The 17,884-nt window shown below is 37.7% G+C and overlaps 1 protein-coding gene across 2 annotated transcripts in view; it reads left to right on the top strand.

Moving 5' to 3' along the window:
* Positions 1 to 17,884, top strand: part of PIAS1 (protein inhibitor of activated STAT 1) — a 142,374-nt gene that overhangs the window by 101,408 nt on the left and 23,082 nt on the right. For both annotated transcript variants that reach the window (XM_037833578.1, XM_037833579.1), the window contains exon 7: positions 11,198 to 11,303. In XM_037833578.1, coding sequence (XP_037689506.1) covers positions 11,198 to 11,303 — 106 coding nt within the window. The remainder of the gene's footprint in view (positions 1 to 11,197; positions 11,304 to 17,884) is intronic.

The raw sequence follows: 17,884 nt of genomic DNA, 5'->3' as shown, positions 1-17,884 counted from the left end.
TGCTTTATCAAATTCCTGCTTCCCTCCTCCATGCTACCCCTAAAACTTCTTTTGAATTTGTATGAGATTGCTTTAAGTTTATAGATTAATTGGGAAAGATTAATTTATTTACAGTATGTATTATACCCTTTCCAGGAACTAAATGCTTCTTTATTTACTCAAATCCTCTTTTTTATTTGTTCTTCAGTAATGTAATAGGTTTCTTCCTATAAATCCTGCTTATTTTTAAATCAATTCGTTTGTTACTATTACTGCTATTTTAAATCTTTTTTCTATTTTCTGAAGACTATTTCTGAAGATGATTATTGATTTATTTAAAAACTAGTTATTTTTGACTATTTACTTTGTACTAAATTCACATATTGATTCAATTTTTTAGTTGATTTCTTGGGATTTCTAGGTGAGCAATTTTGAGTTTGAGATGTATCATTATACAAATAATGATAATCCTCATTTTTGCCATTGTTCCTTGTGCTTGTGCTGGCTGGAACCTTTAGAACAATGTTAATGTGGGTGTTAGTGGGCAGACTTGATACATTCCTTATAATAAGTATGTAATGGCTATTAATTTTCCACAGAAATTAATTACATCTAGGATGCATTCCTCTTTTACTGTATTAGAAATGGGTTTATGGGTTTTGAAATTTATCAAAATCCCTTTTGACCTATTTGGGTTATATTTTTTTCCTTTAACTAATTAATTTGTAGTTGTTAGGTTTTTAAAATCCTTTTAAATATTTTACTTCTAGTGTAATTTGGAGTTCCCATCTCTTCTTTCATCCTTTTTGAAGAGAGGCTTGAAAATGCTTTTCTTTTGTGAAAAATGTAACCCACCAGGGAAGGAATGGGGTATTTATTATGAAATATGAAAGAAGTCTGAAACGAGGTGAGATTTGGGGGGCTGGACACGTGTAGCTGATCTATAGCACTAGAGGATGTGGTGGAGAGCCTTCCAAACCTCAGAGAGAAGAGTGTCTACAGTGATTTTAAGATCTACAAGTAAGCTCTTTGTGTAGATCCTGATGTACAAGTTGAAGACCGTCTTTCTGAAGTGAACCATTAAAAGGAAATTATTCTTTTCCAAGCCCAGAACTGTGATGTTATTAGGTTATTTTTAGATCACTGGTTTTAATTCAGCTTTTGAAGATATTCTGAATAGTTCATGTAGGTTCTGTTACTGTTTTGCTGATAAATGTGTATGATTAGTTGTTTTTGAGAAATGCTATAAATATGTCTTTTGAAATGAAATGAGTAGAAGAGCTAGTACAGTGCCTGAAGGAAATAAGTGAACTATTGTAACTTCTTATCCCACCTTAACGTAAACACTGCATTCGGCCTTTATTAAACTCATGTTGTTTGCAGAGAAATATTTTAGATACTGGTATAAAGGGCACTTAATGAGTTGATTACATTTTTTTTTATATATATATATTTTTTATCTTCATTTTATTGAGATATATTCACATACCACGCAGTCATACAAAACAAATTGTACTTTTGATTGTTTACAGTACCATTACATAGTTGTACATTCATCACCTAAATCAATCCCTGACACCTTCATTAGCACACACACAAAAATAACAAGAATAATAATTAGAGTGAAAAAGAGCAATTGAAGTAAAAAAGAACACTGGGTACCTTTGTCTGTTTGTTTCCTTCCCCTATTTTTCTCCTCATCCATCCATAAACTAGACAAAGTGGAGTGTGGTCCTTATGGCTTTCCCAATCCCATTGTCACCCCTCATAAGCTACATTTTTATACAACTGTCTTCAAGATTCATGGGTTCTGGGTTGTAGTTTGACAGTTTCAGGTATCCACCACCAGCTACCCCAATTCTTTAGAACCTTAAAAGGGTTGTTTAAAGTGTGCGTAAGAGTGCCCACCAGAGTGACCTCTCGGCTCCTTTTGGAATCTCTCTGCCACTGAAGCTTATTTCATTTCCTTTCACATCCCCCTTTTGGTCAAGAAGATGTTCTCCGTCCCACGATGGCGGGTCTACATTCCTCCCCGGGAGTCATATTCCATTTTGCCAGGGAGATTCACTCCCCTGGGTGTCTGATCCCACGTAGCGGGGAGGGCAGTGATTTCACCTTTCAAGTTGTCTTAGCTAGAGAGAGAGGGCCACATCTGAGCAACAAAGAGGCATTCGGGAGGAGGCTCTTAGGCACAACCATAGGGAGGCCTAGCCTCTCCTTTGCAGCAACCGTCTTCCCAAGGGTAAAACTTATGGTAGAGGGCTCAACCCATCAAACCACCAGTCCCCTATGTCTGTGGTCATGTTAGCAGCCATGGAGGTGGGGTAGGCGAATACCCCTGCATTCTCCACAGGCTCCTCAAGGGGGCACTACATATTTTTTTTTCCTTGTTTTTCTTTTTTTTTTTTTTAACTTTCCCTTCTTTTTTAAATCAACTGTATGAAAAAAAAGTTAAAAAGAAAACAAACATACAATAAAAGAACATTTCAAAGAGACCATAACAAGGGAGTAAGAAAAAGACAACTAACCTAAGATAACTGCTTAACTTCCAACATGTTCCTACTTTACCCCAAGAAAGTTACATAATATAGCAACATTTCTGTGAATTTGCTCCTACTATATCCATCAGAAATTAACAGACCATAGTCATTCCTGGGCATCCCTAGAACGTTAAATAGCTTATCTGTTCTTCTTGGATTATTGTTCCCCCTTCCTTAATTGCTCTCTACTGCTAGTTCCCCTACATTCTACATTATAAACCATTTGTTTTACATTTTTCAAAGTTCACATTAGTGGTAGCATATAATATTTCTCTTTTTGTGCCTGGCTTATTTCGCTCAGCATTATGTCTTCAAGGTTCATCCATGTTGTCACATGTTTCACGAGATCGTTCCTTCTTACTGCCGCGTAGTATTCCATCGTGTGTATATACCACATTTTATTTATCCACTCATCTGTTGAAGGACATTTGGGTTGTTTCCATCTTTTGGCAATTGTGAATAATGCTGCTATGAACATTGGCGTGCAGATATCTGTTCGTGTCATTGCTTTCCGATCTTCCGGGTATATACCGAGGAGTGCAATCGCTGGATCGAATGGTAACTCTATATCTAGTTTTCTAAGGAACTGCCAGACTGACTTCCAGAGTGGCTGAACCATTATACAGTCCCACCAACAATGAATAAGAGTTCCAATTTCTCCACATCCCCTCCAGCATTTGTAGTTTCCTGTTTGTTTAATGGCAGCCATTCTAACCGGTGTTAGATGGTATCTCATTGTGGTCTTAATTTGCATCTCTCTAATAGCTAGTGAAGCTGAACATTTTTTCATGTGTTTCTTGGCCATTTGTATTTCCTCTTCAGAGAACTGTCTTTTCATATCTTTTGCCCATTTTATAATTGGGCTGTCTGTACTATTGTCATTGAGTTGTAGGATTTCTTTGTATATGCAAGATATCAGTCTTTTGTCAGATACATGGTTTCCAAAAATTTTTTCCCATTGAGTTGGCTGCCTCTTTACCTTTTTGAGAAATTCCTTTGAGGTGCAGAAACTTCTAAGCTTGAGGAGTTCCCATTTCTCTATTTTCTCTTTTGTTGCTTGTGCTTTGGGTGTAAAGTCTAGGAAGTGGCCGCCTAATACAAGGTCTTGAAGATGTTTTCCTACATTATCTTCTAGGAGTTTTATGGTACTTTCTTTTATATTGAGATCTTTGGTCCATTTTGAGTTAATTTTTGTGTAGGGGGTGAGGTAGGGGTCCTCTTTCATTCTTTTGGATATGGATATCCAACTCTCCCAGCCCCATTTGTTGAAAAGACCATTATGGCTCAGTTCGGTGACTTTGGGGGCCTTATCAAAGATCAGTCGGCCATAGATCTGAGGGTCTATCTCTGAATTCTCAATTCGATTCCATTGATCTATATGTCTATCTTTGTGCCAGTACCATGCTGTTTTGGCAACTGTGGCTTTATAATAAGCTTCAAAGTCAGGGAGTGTAAGTCCTCCCACTTCGTTTTTCTTTTTTAGAGTGTCTTTAGCAATTCGAGGCATCTTCCCTTTCCAAATAAATTTGATAACTAGCTTTTCCAAGTCCGCAAAGTAGGTTGTTGGAATTTTGATTGGGATTGCATTGAATCTGTAGATGAGTTTGGGTAGAATTGACATCTTAATGACATTTAGCCTTCCTATCCATGAACATGGAATATTTTTCCATCTTTTAAGGTCCCCTTCTATTTCTTTTAGTAGAGTTATGTAGTTTTCTTTGTATAGGTCTTTTACATCTTTGGTTAAGTTTATTCCTAGGTACTTGATTTTTTTAGTTGCTATTGAAAATGGTATCTTTTTCTTGAGTGTCTCTTCAGTTTGTTCGTTTCTAGCATATAGAAACATTACTGACTTATGTGCATTAATCTTGTGTCCCGCTACTTTGCTAAATTTGTTTATTAGCTCTAGTAGCTGTATCGTCGATTTCTCAGGGTTTTCTAGATATAAGATCATATCATCTGCAAACAATGACAGTTTTACTTCTTCTTTTCCAATTTGGATGCCTTTTATTTCTTTGTCTTGCCGGATTGCCCTGGCTAGCACTTCCAGCACAATGTTGAATAACAGTGGTGACAGCGGGCATCCTTGTCTTGTTCCTGATCTTAGAGGGAAGGCTTTCAGTCTCTCACCATTGAGTACTATGCTGGCTGTGGGTTTTTCATATATGCTCTTTATCATGTTGAGGAAGTTTCCTTCAATTCCTACCTTTTGAAGTGTTTTTATCAAAAAGGGATGTTGGATTTTGTCAAATGCTTTTTCAGCATCTATTGAGATGATCAATTGATTTTTCCCTTTCAAGTTTTTAATGTGTTGTAATACATTGATTGATTTTCTTATGTTGAACCATCCTTGCATGCCTGGAATGAACCCCACTTGGTCATGGTGTATGATTTTTTTAATGTGTCTTTGGATTCGATTTGCAAGTATTTTGTTGAGGATTTTTGCATCTATATTCATTAGGGAGATTGGCCGGTAGTTTTCCTTTTTTGTAGCATCTTTGCCTGGTTTTGGTATTAGATTGATGTTAGCTTCATAAAATGAGTTAGGTAGTGTTCCATTTTCTTCAATGTTTTGAAAGAGTTTGAGTAAGATTGGTGTCAGTTCTTTCTGGAAAGTTTGGTAGAATTCCCCTGTGAAGCCATCTGGCCCTGGGCATTTATTTGTGGGAAGATTTTTGATGACTGATTGGATCTCTTTGCTTGTGATGGGTTGGTTGAGGTGTTCTATTTCTTCTCTGGTCAGTCTAGGTTGTTCATATGTTTCCAGGAAATTGTCCATTCCTTCTACATTATCCAGTTTGTTGCCATACAGTTGTTCATAGTATCCTCTTATAATTTTTTTAATTTCTTCAGGATCTGCAGTTATGTCACCGTTTTCATTCATTATTTTGTTTATATGGGTCTTCTCTCTTTTTGATTTTGTCAGTCTGGCTAGGGGCTTGTCAATCTTGTTGATCTTCTCAAAGAACCAACTTTTGGTGATATTTATCCTCTCTATTGTTTTTTTGTTGTCTATGTCATTTATTTCTGCTTTAATCCTTGTTTCTTTTCTTCTACTTGGTTTAGGATTGGTTTGCTGTTCATTTTCTAGCTTCTTCAGTTGATCCATTAGTTCTTTGATTTTGGCTCTTTCTTCCTTTTTAATATATGCGTTTAGTGCTATAAATTTCCCCCTTAGCACTGCTTTTGCTGCATCCCATAGGTTTTGGTATGTTGTGTTCTCATTTTCATTCGTCTCTATATATTTAGCAATTTCTCTTGCTATTTCTTCTTTAACCCACTGATTGTTTAGGAGTGTGTTGTTTAACCTCCAGGTATTTGTGAATTTTCTAAGTCTCTGATGGTTATTGACTTCTAATTGTATTCCATTGTGGTCAGAGAATGTGCTTTGAATAATTTCAATCTTTTTAAATTTAGTGAGGCTTGTTTTATGTCCCAGCATATGATCTATTCTGGAGAAAGTTCCGTGAGCACTAGAAAAGTATGTGTATCCTGGTGATTTGGGATGTAATGTCCTGTATATGTCTGTTAAATCTAATTCATTTATCAGATTGTTTAGGTTTTCAGTTTCCTTATTGGTCTTCTGTCTGGTTGATCTATCTATAGGAGAGAGTGATGTGTTGAAGTCTCCCACAATTATTGTGGAAACATCAATTGCTTCCTTTAGTTTTGCCAGTGTTTCTCTCATGTATTTTGTGGCACCTTGATTGGGTGCATAGACATTTATGATTGTTATTTCTTCTTGTTGAATTGCCCCTTTTATTAGTATGTAGTGGCCTTCTTTGTCTCTCAAAACATCCCTGCATTTGAAGTCTATTTTATCTGAGATTAATATTGCTACACCTGCTTTCTTTTGGTTTTAGCTTGCATGAAATATTTTTTCCATCCTTTCACTTTCAGTTTCTTTGTGTCCCTGTGTCTAAGATGAGTCTCTTGTATGCCACATATTGATGGTTCATTTTTTTTTGATCCATTCTGCGAATCTATATCTTTTAATTGGGGAGTTTAATCCATTTACATTCAATGTTATAACCGTGAAGGCATTTCTTGAATCAGCCATCTTATCCTTTGGTTTATGTTTGTCATATTTTCCCCCTCTGTCTATTAATATCCTTTATTGTACCCATACCGAATCTCTTTAGTACTGAACCTTTCTCCAAGTCTCTCTGTCCTTTCTTTGTTTCTCTGTCTGTAGGGCTCCCTTTAGTATCTCCCGTAGGGCAGGTCTCTTGTTAGCAAATTCTCTCAGCATTTGTTTGTGTGTGAAAAATTTAAGCTCTCCCTCAAATTTGAAGGAGAGCTTTGCTGGATAAAGTATTCTTGGCTGGAAATTTTTGTCACTCAGATTTTTAAATATATCGTGCCACTGCCTTCTCGCCTCCATGGTGGCTGCTGAGTAGTCATTACTTAGTCTTATGCTGTTTCCTTTGTATGTGGTGAATTGCTTTTCTCTTGCTGCTTTCAGAACTTGCTCCTTCTCTTCTGTGTTTGACAGTGTGATCAGTATATGTCTCGGAGTGGGTTTATTTGGATTTATTCTATTTGGAGTTCGCTGAGCATTTATGATTTGTGCATTTATGGTGTTTAGAAGATTTGGGAAGTTTTCCCCAACAATTTCTTTGAATACTCTTCCTAGACCTTTACCCTTTTCTTCCCCTTCTGGGACACCAATGAGTCTTATATTTGGACGTTTCATATTATCTATCATATCCCTGAGGTTCATTTCGATTTTTTCAATTTTTTTCCCCATTCTTTCTTTTATGCTTTCATTTTCCATTCTGTCATCTTCCAGGTCACTGATTCGTTGTTCAACTTCCTCTAGTCTTGTACTATGAGTGTCCAGAATCTTTTTAATTTGGTCAACAGTTTCTTTAATTTCCATAAGATCATCCATTTTTTTATTTAGTCTTGCAATGTCTTCTTTATGCTCTTCTAGGGTCTTCTTGATTTCCTTTGTATCCCGTACTATGGTCTCATTGTTCATCTTTAGTTCTTTGAGTAGCTGCTCTAGGTGCTGTGTCTCTTCTGATCTTTTGATTTGGGTGCTTGGGCTTGGATTATCCATATCGTCTGGTGTTTTCATATGCTTTATAATTTTCTGTTGTTTTTGGCCTCGTGGCATTTGCTGAACTTGATAGGGTTCTTTTAGGATTTGTAGACCAGTTGAAGTCCTTATCTCTAATTTATCAGATTTACAGCTTCGTGGAGTACACTTTCTCTAACTAACCAGCAGGTGGCGTCCATGAGCCACCTGTTCTCCACAAGCCAGTTCTCCCCTGCTTAGCCTTTTTGGTGAGTGGGGGAGTGAGTCTTGCGGGGTCCAATTGGTGTACCAAGCTTGCGTGTGTAGTTGGTGTTGCCTACCCTGTATATGGGGTGTGTTTCTGGGCAGTCAGGAAGGGGGGATGGCCCTAACAATCAAATCTCCCTGGTGATCCTAGAGTTTTAAAGCTGCTGCAATAGTCTAATCCTTCAGTTCAGTCCTGCCACAGTTTGTCTCTGCCACTGACCCACAAGTCCTTGGTATTGGCGTATGGCTCCTGAGACTTGCAAGTGGGCCCCTCTTCCAGGCTGTGCACCCCGGGTCCTCTGTTGAGGAATGACTGTGCTATGTCACAGGTGAGTGCCGTCCACCCAGGGCAGTTCTGGGCTGCTGGGCTGTGTAGGGAGGCTCCCAGTCTGCTGAAATGATGGCTGAATGGGGCTTTGTTAATTCACACTACTCCACCTTCCCAACTCTGGGACAATCAGCTGAGGTTGCAGGGAAGGCTAATGTCCATGCCCAGTTTTGTGGTGTGTGCCTGTTATTTGAAGCACTTCTGTCACACTGGGTTGTCTGGGGCAGCTCTGGGCTATGGGGCTGGCAATGGGCAGGAGTGTTTCCTGTCCACCAGGATGATGGCTGTGAGTGGACACCCCCCTTTTCTTGGGAAGTTGTGGTGTTTAGTGAATTTTCTCAGCCACTGGATTATTGCCTTTGGTCTCAGAGCTCTCTTAGTTCTGCTCTTGACTTGACCTGCCCAGATTGCAAGTTTTTGAAGCATTCTGTATTGGGCTTCTTAGAGTAATTGTTTTAGAAAAAGAAAAAAGGATTAAAAAAAAGGGCCCTCCTCAGAGATCTAATGGGTTATTGAAATGCTAAGAGACAAAGCAACCAGGGCCATGAAGGAAAGGTCCACAGGGCAGAGAGATCAGCTTTTCTTCGGGATTTGCATATGCGCCTCAGGGCCTAAGCTCGGGCCTGAGCTCTGCCCTTCCCCTTTCTATGTTCACCAGAACTCCAAAAATCCTCCGCTTTTATTTTGGAGTTTTTCGTGTTGTTTTTTTTCTCTATGCCTGTCTCCTCTCTGCTGGGCTGGCTGCTCTCAGATTCTCTGGTGTCTGGTCTCAGTCTATCTATGGTTGGAGTTTGGATCAGTAGAATGCGTTTCCGATAAGGGCTGCCACTGCAGTTCTCCCTTCTCCTTCCCGGAGCTGACAGCCCCTCCTCCCACGGGACTGAGCCTGGCAGGGAGGGGTGCGGGTCCCCTGTCCGCAAAAACTTACAGATTTCGCTGATCTCAGCAGTTCCACGTTTTCATGAGTGTTGTATGAAGTATGCCCAAAGTCAGATTGCTCTGTGGTGTCCAGTCCACGCAGTTCCTGGCTTTCTACCTACTTTCCTGGAGGAGTAACTAAAACATACAGCTCACCAGTCCGCCATCTTGCCCTGCCTCCTCTTTCTTGCTTTTTTCGAGTTGATTACATTTTAATTATGGAGAAAGTATCATATGAACTTGGACCATTTTGAAAACTTTTGAAAAAAGCATTTGACAGAAACATCAGTGTGATGCAGTATTTATCAATAGTAGGAGTTAGTTTGCAGGGTTAGAGGTAGCAATATAATATATTCTACCTAGAAGAGGTACTGCGCCAATATTTAGCTTTGGGATTTTTTTGCTGCTGAACCACTTTCATATAATGTAAAATTGAATTCCAGGTTATCAGTACAAGTAGCATTTGTTAATATCTGACATTCTTGTTACTTTTTCTTCTCTATTTGCTTATATGTTTCAACTAGAATGAACCTACCTTTTCACTGAACTTGTAGTTGTGATTTCTGCTTGATCATTTCTTAAATATTTATGAATATCCTTAGGGTAATTCCTGGCTCAGAAGATTCAAGCTGTCAGTACATGATTTCACAGTGTTAATTAGCATTTCTCCAGTTTTTATCTTTCTTGAAGTAAAGGTGAACACATTTTTTGTTCCTAAAAGAAGCTTTTCAGTTTTATATTAGATTGAGATGTTATATGTGCTATAATTTAGGAAATATTTAAAATTACTAGTTCCTCATAGAAAATAAAATAGCTTTTCTTTACTTTTCATTTTTTTCCCCTGAAAAATGTGCAGCATGTGAACATGGATAAGTTTCTGAATTTTAAATGAAAATTTGATCTTCAGAGAGTACTGTAGGGTATTTTCTCTTGTTGCCAAAAGAGGAGAATGTATTTTCAAAAGTGTGAAAGTAATTGAAAGTTGGAATGTGCATTCTGTAGGGTTAGGAGGTTCAAAGCAAGTAGTGTGTGTGAAAGCAAGAACTGTAGAGAATTACACTGACCTTGGTCACTAAGTCCATTCTTCTGACATCCCTCCTGTTTCCTCTTAGGTCTTATTGCCTGCTGTGTAACCAGGCAGTTGCATGATCATGACCAGACTACATAATCTTTTTGTGCCATGGTTTTATCAGCTCTTTTAGACAAATGTGAGGTTTAACTGAAGTAGATAGTATATGTTAAGAGTGCTTTAAAAAGTCTATGTCACTATAAAACACAAGATGGCAGTAATTATTCTTTCTTTTCCTTCTTTTCAAAGTCTTGATCTTCCTCTTGATCCCAACACCAAATGGAAAGTGGTCTATCTCATTTAGATCTCTCCCACTCTACATTAACCTTGGCCCACTTTTCTTACTCTTATCCAACAGTGTACCCTTCACTCTGCCTTTATCCCCTTCTCCCACTGCCATCTCTAGGTAGTCCCTCTATTGGTAATGGATATTTATTGATTTGTTTGCTAAACCAGCAGCTTCTCTTTGAAAACCCTCTTTAATGTTCCCACTGCTTGAAGAACTTTGTAGTGATAATGGCCCTTATAGGCTCTTTTCAAGAACTAGTTGAAGGCATAGAGGGGAGGTTAAAAGATATAGATTTGGATATGTTAGGAAGCCTATCTCATTTGTAAGTTTTTAACAGCTACTGTTTTAGATGTATGTTATCCATGAAATATGGTTTGTGATGACTTTAATGTCTTATTAGCCCTCGGTTATATTTAGTCTTAACAGTGTCCTTTTATTTTAAGTACCTTAAATTGATGAGCTTCAAGTATATAGGTAGTTAGGTAATACAGCAGCATGACTGACCTGGGTTTGTTACTTGAAAGTTGTAGAATTAGGGCAAGTTATTTTGCTTCTCTGCACTTTACTTTCCTCATTCATAAAAGTGGGTATATGATCACCTCATCAGCTTTTTGGTCAAGATTAAATGAATTACTGTTCATGAAAACACCTAAGATGGTGCTTGGCACACAATAGGTGTTTTAACAATCGTCAGTTTTCTTTTCCCTATCAGTGTGGGATTAAAATAGATGTACTATTTACTTACATATGTTGTTTGTTTTCTACATCTTTTTTTTTTTTCCAGAACTATTCCATGGCAGTATATCTTGTAAAACAGTTGTCCTCAACAGTTCTTCTTCAGAGGTTACGAGCAAAGGGAATAAGGAATCCGGATCATTCTAGAGCTTTAAGTACGTATAATAAACTTATTTCATTTATGCAGCTGAAATATTTTTTAAAGGTTAGAGTAGTATTTTCACAGCTCAAGAAATATTAAGGTTTGTCTGTTTACTAGAGCTGGTCATAGAAGATTGAAAACACTGAGAACATGTTTTGCTGTTGGAGTAAAACAAGTCCCAGTAGTAGTTATAATATCTTTGTCATGACCTATATTTTTTAATCCATTTTACTGGTCTTCAAATTAACTTTGTAAACTCAGTACATGAACGTGGGAGAATATTTGACTAAAACATCATAAAATAAATAATTGTTTTCCCTTTCTAGGAGATGGGAAAGAAATCTTGGCATACATATATTTCAAGAGAATTATTTTAGATTGAAGTTTATCCAGGAAAAAAGAGTACAGGATTATAAGATGACTACAACCCTGTATTAACAAAGTATAAAGAGAGTCAGTGCGGTGATAAAAATAGTAATGAATGGGCTCTGCCATTAATCAGGTGGCCTTGGACAAATCACTCTACTCTTCTTAGTTTCATATTCTGTAATAAGAGGTTTGAACCATGTGACTTGTCTCTCCCGGGTCTGGGTTTGTAGGTGTGTATTACTGGATGGTTCATTTTGACATGTTGAATTTGAGTTGCAGTAAGATTTGCAAATTGGCCATTCTGGCCTCAGTTTTTGAGAGGTAAGGCCAGAGATCAGTGGCCTTTCCAAAGAGGTTAACTAAGTTCTTTCTCTATTCTTTTCTTTGTGAGAGGTATATCCTTCATGAATGGGTTTGGTGGTGGAGAGTGGGTGCTAAGGGAACAAAACTTTTAAAGACAGCTACCCTGTAAGGATCCTTCATGTGAGTTGATTAGTAAAGCTCACTATGAGATTTGGGATTAGGAACACTCTAGTAGAAAGAACTAAGGTAATAAGGCTGACTTTACTTTCACTTCCCTTTGTGGTATAGCTTTTATCTTTTTCTTGAACCTGTTTTCCATACCTTTGCATATCAGTATGTCCCCAATAGTTCATTGAAGGATTTTTTTTCTATATTAAAAGGGCCCTTTTAAAATGCAGATAATCCTTAGTGGAGGGGAGCACATTTCTGACTAATGCCTCTGTAGGCATTCCTTGACAGACAGTGGGGCTGGAGGAGTGGGGGCACCCTCTGGCAAGGAAGGAGGAGATAGTGGGGATCCTGAAAGAAAAAAAGGGACAGAGATCTACCTTTAAGAAGAGTGCAAAGAGAAGAACTTTTCATTTTTCACAACCTTGCCGCAGCCCATTTCTATTCATTCCACTGAGAATCTTCTGTATTTGCCACATAGTGCTAGGGTCTCATCTAATTAGAAAGCATTGTGGAGTTATGTGAGCCTGTGTGAGGAAAGGAATACAAGAAATAAGACAGGTAAAGCTGTTATATGAAATAATAATATGAAGCAAGCTGTCTTTGCTCCAGCTCATTACTCTTCTCCAGTTTGTCACTGTAGCACCATCTGCAGGGAGAGTGGGAAGGTGAGCCTGGAATTACCTTCTCCAAGGAACCACTGTGAGCCACTGTTCCGGTGTGCTTATGCTGCCAGAATGCAAAATACCAGAAATGGATTGGCTTTTATAAAGGGGGTTTATTTGGTTACAAATTTACAGTCTTAAGGCCATAATGTGTCGAAGGCAAGGTATCAACAATATAGGGTACCTTCACTGGAGAAAGGCCATTGGCGTCCGGAAAACCTCTGTTAGCTGGGAAGACACATGGCTGGTGTCTGCTTGCTCCTAGGTTGTGTTTCAAAATGGCATTCTCCAAAATGTGAGCTTCAGCTTTTAACAGCCATCTTCAAAATGTCTGTCTTGGCTGCAGCAGTGAGTTCCTTCTGTTTGTCAGCTCTTTTATTTGGCTTCAGTGATTTAATTAAGACCCTCCCTGAATGGGTGGGGTAATACCTCCATGGAAATTATCCAATCAAAGGTCTTTCCCACAGTTGATTGAATCACATCTCCATGGAAACAATCAAAAAGTTCTAATCAACACTAATACGTCTGCCCCCCACAAGATTGCATCAAAGAACATGGCATTTTGGAGGGACATAATACATCCAAACCAGCACAATTACTATTAAGGAGCAAAAACTGTTGGTTTCAACTCTGATGTAGTACTGGAGGTGGAGAGGAGTTTCAGATTGGGTGGGATTTTTGTGGTATTTATGTCTTGTCTTAATTATTGGCCTGGGGCACCAATGGAATGTTAATTTGGATCCCACCAATAAGAAATTTGTTCTAATTGACTTAAGACAACCTTTATACTATTGGTAGCCTTCATACTATTTATATTTATAAAAAGTAACTTTACCAACACATTAAGAGATGAATTAATCTCTAATTAAGAGATATTTTAAAAAATGACTTGACAGAAGAAAATATTGGCAAGTATTTCAGATATTTTTGAAGAGTCAGTTTATCCGCATTTTTTGTCTTAAGTCTTAGTTACTAAGGTTTTTTTTTTTTTTGTCTTATCAATAAATTCTGTTGGAAAAATTTTATTAATCAATTAGTAGGTAGTATTTACGCTTTTCACTAAACAGGAAATACCGTTTTCTGATTCCTGCATTTTATCTTGTGGTTTCACTTTTTGTGTAGGGTTGTTGCCTCAACATCACTTCATAGTCTTTTACTTGGTCAGGTCCCTCTCTCCTCTTCCTCTGTCCCCTTCAACAATCACTTCAAACCTTGGCCACAGTCTTCTCAAACACTGTCCCTTCTCTCAGCACACTGCTGATGCAAGAAAATTGAGGCTACCAGATATGAATTCTCTAAACTGCCCATTTTTTCCCCAGTCTTTGTGCTATCATAACTACTTTTCAATATATCTATACTTGTATGCATCTTTGCTTCATTCCCTTCAGTCTCGGGGGGAAATGTCCCTTTTCCTGCTCAAGGTTAATCTTTTATTCATCTATTCTACTCATTTAAGAAATTATATTGAGATACTATTGTGTTTCAGGAGAATATAGCATTAAATAAGACACATACTGTCTCTGCATCCCTCAGAAGCTTACAATCCAGTGGCAAAGACAGGCATTCAGTAATCATACAAGTCTTTTACGAATTACAGTTGTGACATGTGCCTTGAAGAAGAAAGACAGGGAACTCTTTGGAGGTACAGCAGAGGAACATAGTCCTCTCTGATGATGTGATGTTTAAGGTGAGATTATAAGGATGAAGAGGGGTTGAGCCCCAAGAGTGGAAGGGAGTGTGCCAAGGGAGAAGCCAGTAGAGCTGGCATGGAGAGAGAAAAGGGAGAGTGGCCAGAGAGATAGCTGCAGGACGGGTTCATTTAGGTGATAGAAGGCCATTGAAGCGTTTTAGGCAGAGTAGTGACTTGATCATGTTTGACAATAAAAATATCACACTGAGGACTGAATTGAAGGAAGGCAAGGCTGATGCACTGAGGCCAGTTAGGAAGCTGTTGGCGGTAGTCTAGACAAGTGATGATGGTGTCTTGGATTAAGGTGATAGAATGCAAATGGGGACAAGTTGATGGGTTTGAGAAGTATTGAAGGCTAGAAATGGTGACTCGTTATTTGTGGAGAGTGAAGCAAAAGGAGGCATTAAGGATGACTTTTAGGCTTCTTAATAAAGCACTTGGTTACATGGTGGTGCCATTTCCTAAAATGAAAACCAATATTAAAAAGATGAGGTTGCATGGGGACATTCAGAGTACAGTCTTAGACTTGTAGTGTTTGAAATTTCTGTGAGACATCCAGGTAGAGATGCTTAGTAAACGGTATTACGATACGTGGCTCCCTCATTTTGCTGCTCTTTGTCTTGTGTTTTTAGTTCTTCCCTCTCTATAGGCATTTTTTTTTCAGCCTTCCGTGTCAATTCCCTCCTTCCTTTTGAAAAAGGAAAACAAGCTCCTCTCTAGATACAGGTTTGTGTCCCTCCTATTCTTATCCTAGTTCTTGAAAGAGCATCCACACATACTTCTACCTCCTTGGTGCAGCCTACCGTGGTCTCACTAACCCCCATCATTTCACTGAAACTGCTCTTGCAGATATCACCAGTGACAGCCTGATTGCCAAATTTGAAGTATGCCTTTTCAGTTTTCATCTTGGATATTTTTGCTGCATTTGATACCAGCCACTTTCTCCTTGAAATTCTCTCCTCTTCTACTAGCACCAACTCCCAAATACATATCTTTCCCTTGAGTTTCAGACTTCTATAGCTAACTGCCTTCACTTAAACATCCAGTGGTTCCTAAAATTCACCTATTTAAATCTGAACTCACCAAGTTCTGTCAAACTTAACAGCCTAAATATTTCTCAAACCTGTCTCTCTGTATTCTTTTATCACTGCCCTGGTTTAAGCCCACATATCCTGCCTTTGTTTTTATAAAAAAACTATTCTCAAATATCTACCCCTCCTTTCTTGACCCCTCTTCAAATCTCTCCTCTGGTAGCACCTTAAGGGATTTATACAGAGCTAATCTTGCCATTCCATGGCTTTTTAAAACTAATGGGATAAAAACTCCAACTTCTGTAGCAGTTATATAAAGCTTTCCATGACATGACATCTGTCTGTTACTTTCCAGCCCCATCTGTATTCACTCTTCTCATATTTTACACTCCAAAAATTATTGGAATTTTTTTTTGTCTTTTCCTTGGTGCTTTACCAACATTCTCTATACCTCAGAACCTTCCTGCTGCCTTCTTTGTCTGACTCCAGTTCAACCTTCTTGTTTCACTTTCTAGGGGGCATCCCTAGCACCTCAGAGTGGAGGAGTGGTTTTTCAGTTAGCATCCTGAAAATAGTTTCATCAGAGCACATTTAAGAGATGATTTCATTGAGTTTCTATGCACTCTGCTAGACTGTAAGTTTCTTTGAACAGGAATTTTTTTTTCTTTTTTTTTTTTTAATTCTGTATCTAGTTTTTTTGTTTTTTTTTTTAATTAAATTCAGTTTGATTGAAATACATTCATACACCATACAATCATCCATGGTATACAATCCACTGTCCACAGTATAACATAGTTATGCGTTCATCACCACAATCTCTGAACATTTTCCTTACATCAGAAAGAACCAGAACAAGAATAAAAAATAAAAATAAAAAAAAAGAACACCCAAATCATCCCCCCCATCCCACCCCATTTGTCCTTTAGTTTTTATGCCCATTTTTTTACTCATCCATACACTAGATAAAGGGGGTGTGATCCACAAGGTCTTCACAATCACACTTGAACAGGAATTTTAATCTTATTTTTCTTTGAATTCCTAGCACTTAACACAGTGTCTGGCACATAGTAGACCCTCAAATTTTTGTCACAGTAAACTGATGAAAAGAGATCTAGAGTAAAAATTAGGACCTGGTGCCTCAGTTTTCTTGCCTATAAAACAAAACATGGGACTTGATATGTTTACTTGTTTCCAGCTTTAAGATTCTAAAAGACTGAATATAAAATAATCTGATATTAATGGAGAATAGAGTTGTTTTTTTGTTTTTTAAAATCCCCAGAACAGTACTATTAGCACAGTCTGTGATGGTGGAAATGCTGTATTCTGCACTGTTCCATATGGTAGCCACCAGCCAATTGTGGCTGTTAAGCACTTGAAATGTAGCTAGAGCAACTGAGAAACTGAATTTTAAATTTTATTTAAATTTAAATATAGCCACCTATGGCTAGTGGATAGACTTAGTTCATGACAACAGGGATCAAAAACAAAATAAATTTTTAAATGTGACTAGCTATAATTTTATTATAGGTCATATAATAAAATACTGTTTCTACTGCAAATCACAATGACATAAGAAAATGTTAACTCTCAGATGACTTACCATGTCATGGTTTAAGACAGCAAGATGAGTTATATGAATTATATGTCTTGTTTTTGTTTTTTACTCCCTTGCTCATGAATGTTAAGTACTTTGTTTCAGGTATTTTATTTTTCTTCCATATTTTCTGGTGATTAAATTTAATATGCTTTTTAATTTTTTCCCTTCCTTCCCTTCCTTTTTTTTCTTTTGATCATGTTTATTAAAGTATAATTTACAAGCAGTAAAAACTCGCCCCCTTTAAGTATATAGTTTGATGAGTTTGACAAATGTATGCAATCATAAAACTACAGCCACAATCAAAATATAGAACATTTCCTTCATTCCAGAAAGTTCCCTCATGGCCCTTTGCAGTCAATCCCAATTCCCTTCCCTCCATTCTCTGTTAACCATTAATGTGATGTCTGTCTCTGTACCTTTTCCAGAATGTCAGATAAGTGGAATCCTACAGTATGTAGCCTTTTGTATTTACCTTTGGCTTCTTTCACTTAGTGTAATGCTTTGAAGGTTTATCATTTAATTTCATGTTTTCATAGTACTTTTTTTGCTGAGTAGTATTCCATTTGTCTGTTCCATAGTTTGTTAATTTATTAGTTGATGGACATTTGGATCATTTCCAGTTTGGGGCTATTTTGAATAAAGCTGCTGTAAACAGTTGCATTTTGCATATGGATGTACCATTTTTGTGGACACTTTTTCATTTCTTTTGTGTAAATACCTAGAAGTGGAATTGTTGGGTCATATAATGAATGTACAGAAAACAGTTTGGCA

The sequence above is a fragment of the Choloepus didactylus genome, chromosome 4, assembly GCF_015220235.1.
Source record: "Choloepus didactylus isolate mChoDid1 chromosome 4, mChoDid1.pri, whole genome shotgun sequence".
Lineage (NCBI taxonomy): Eukaryota > Metazoa > Chordata > Mammalia > Pilosa > Megalonychidae > Choloepus > Choloepus didactylus.
The sequence above is the reverse complement of the archived record's forward strand: the minus strand, read 5'-3'. Positions and strand labels throughout refer to the sequence as shown.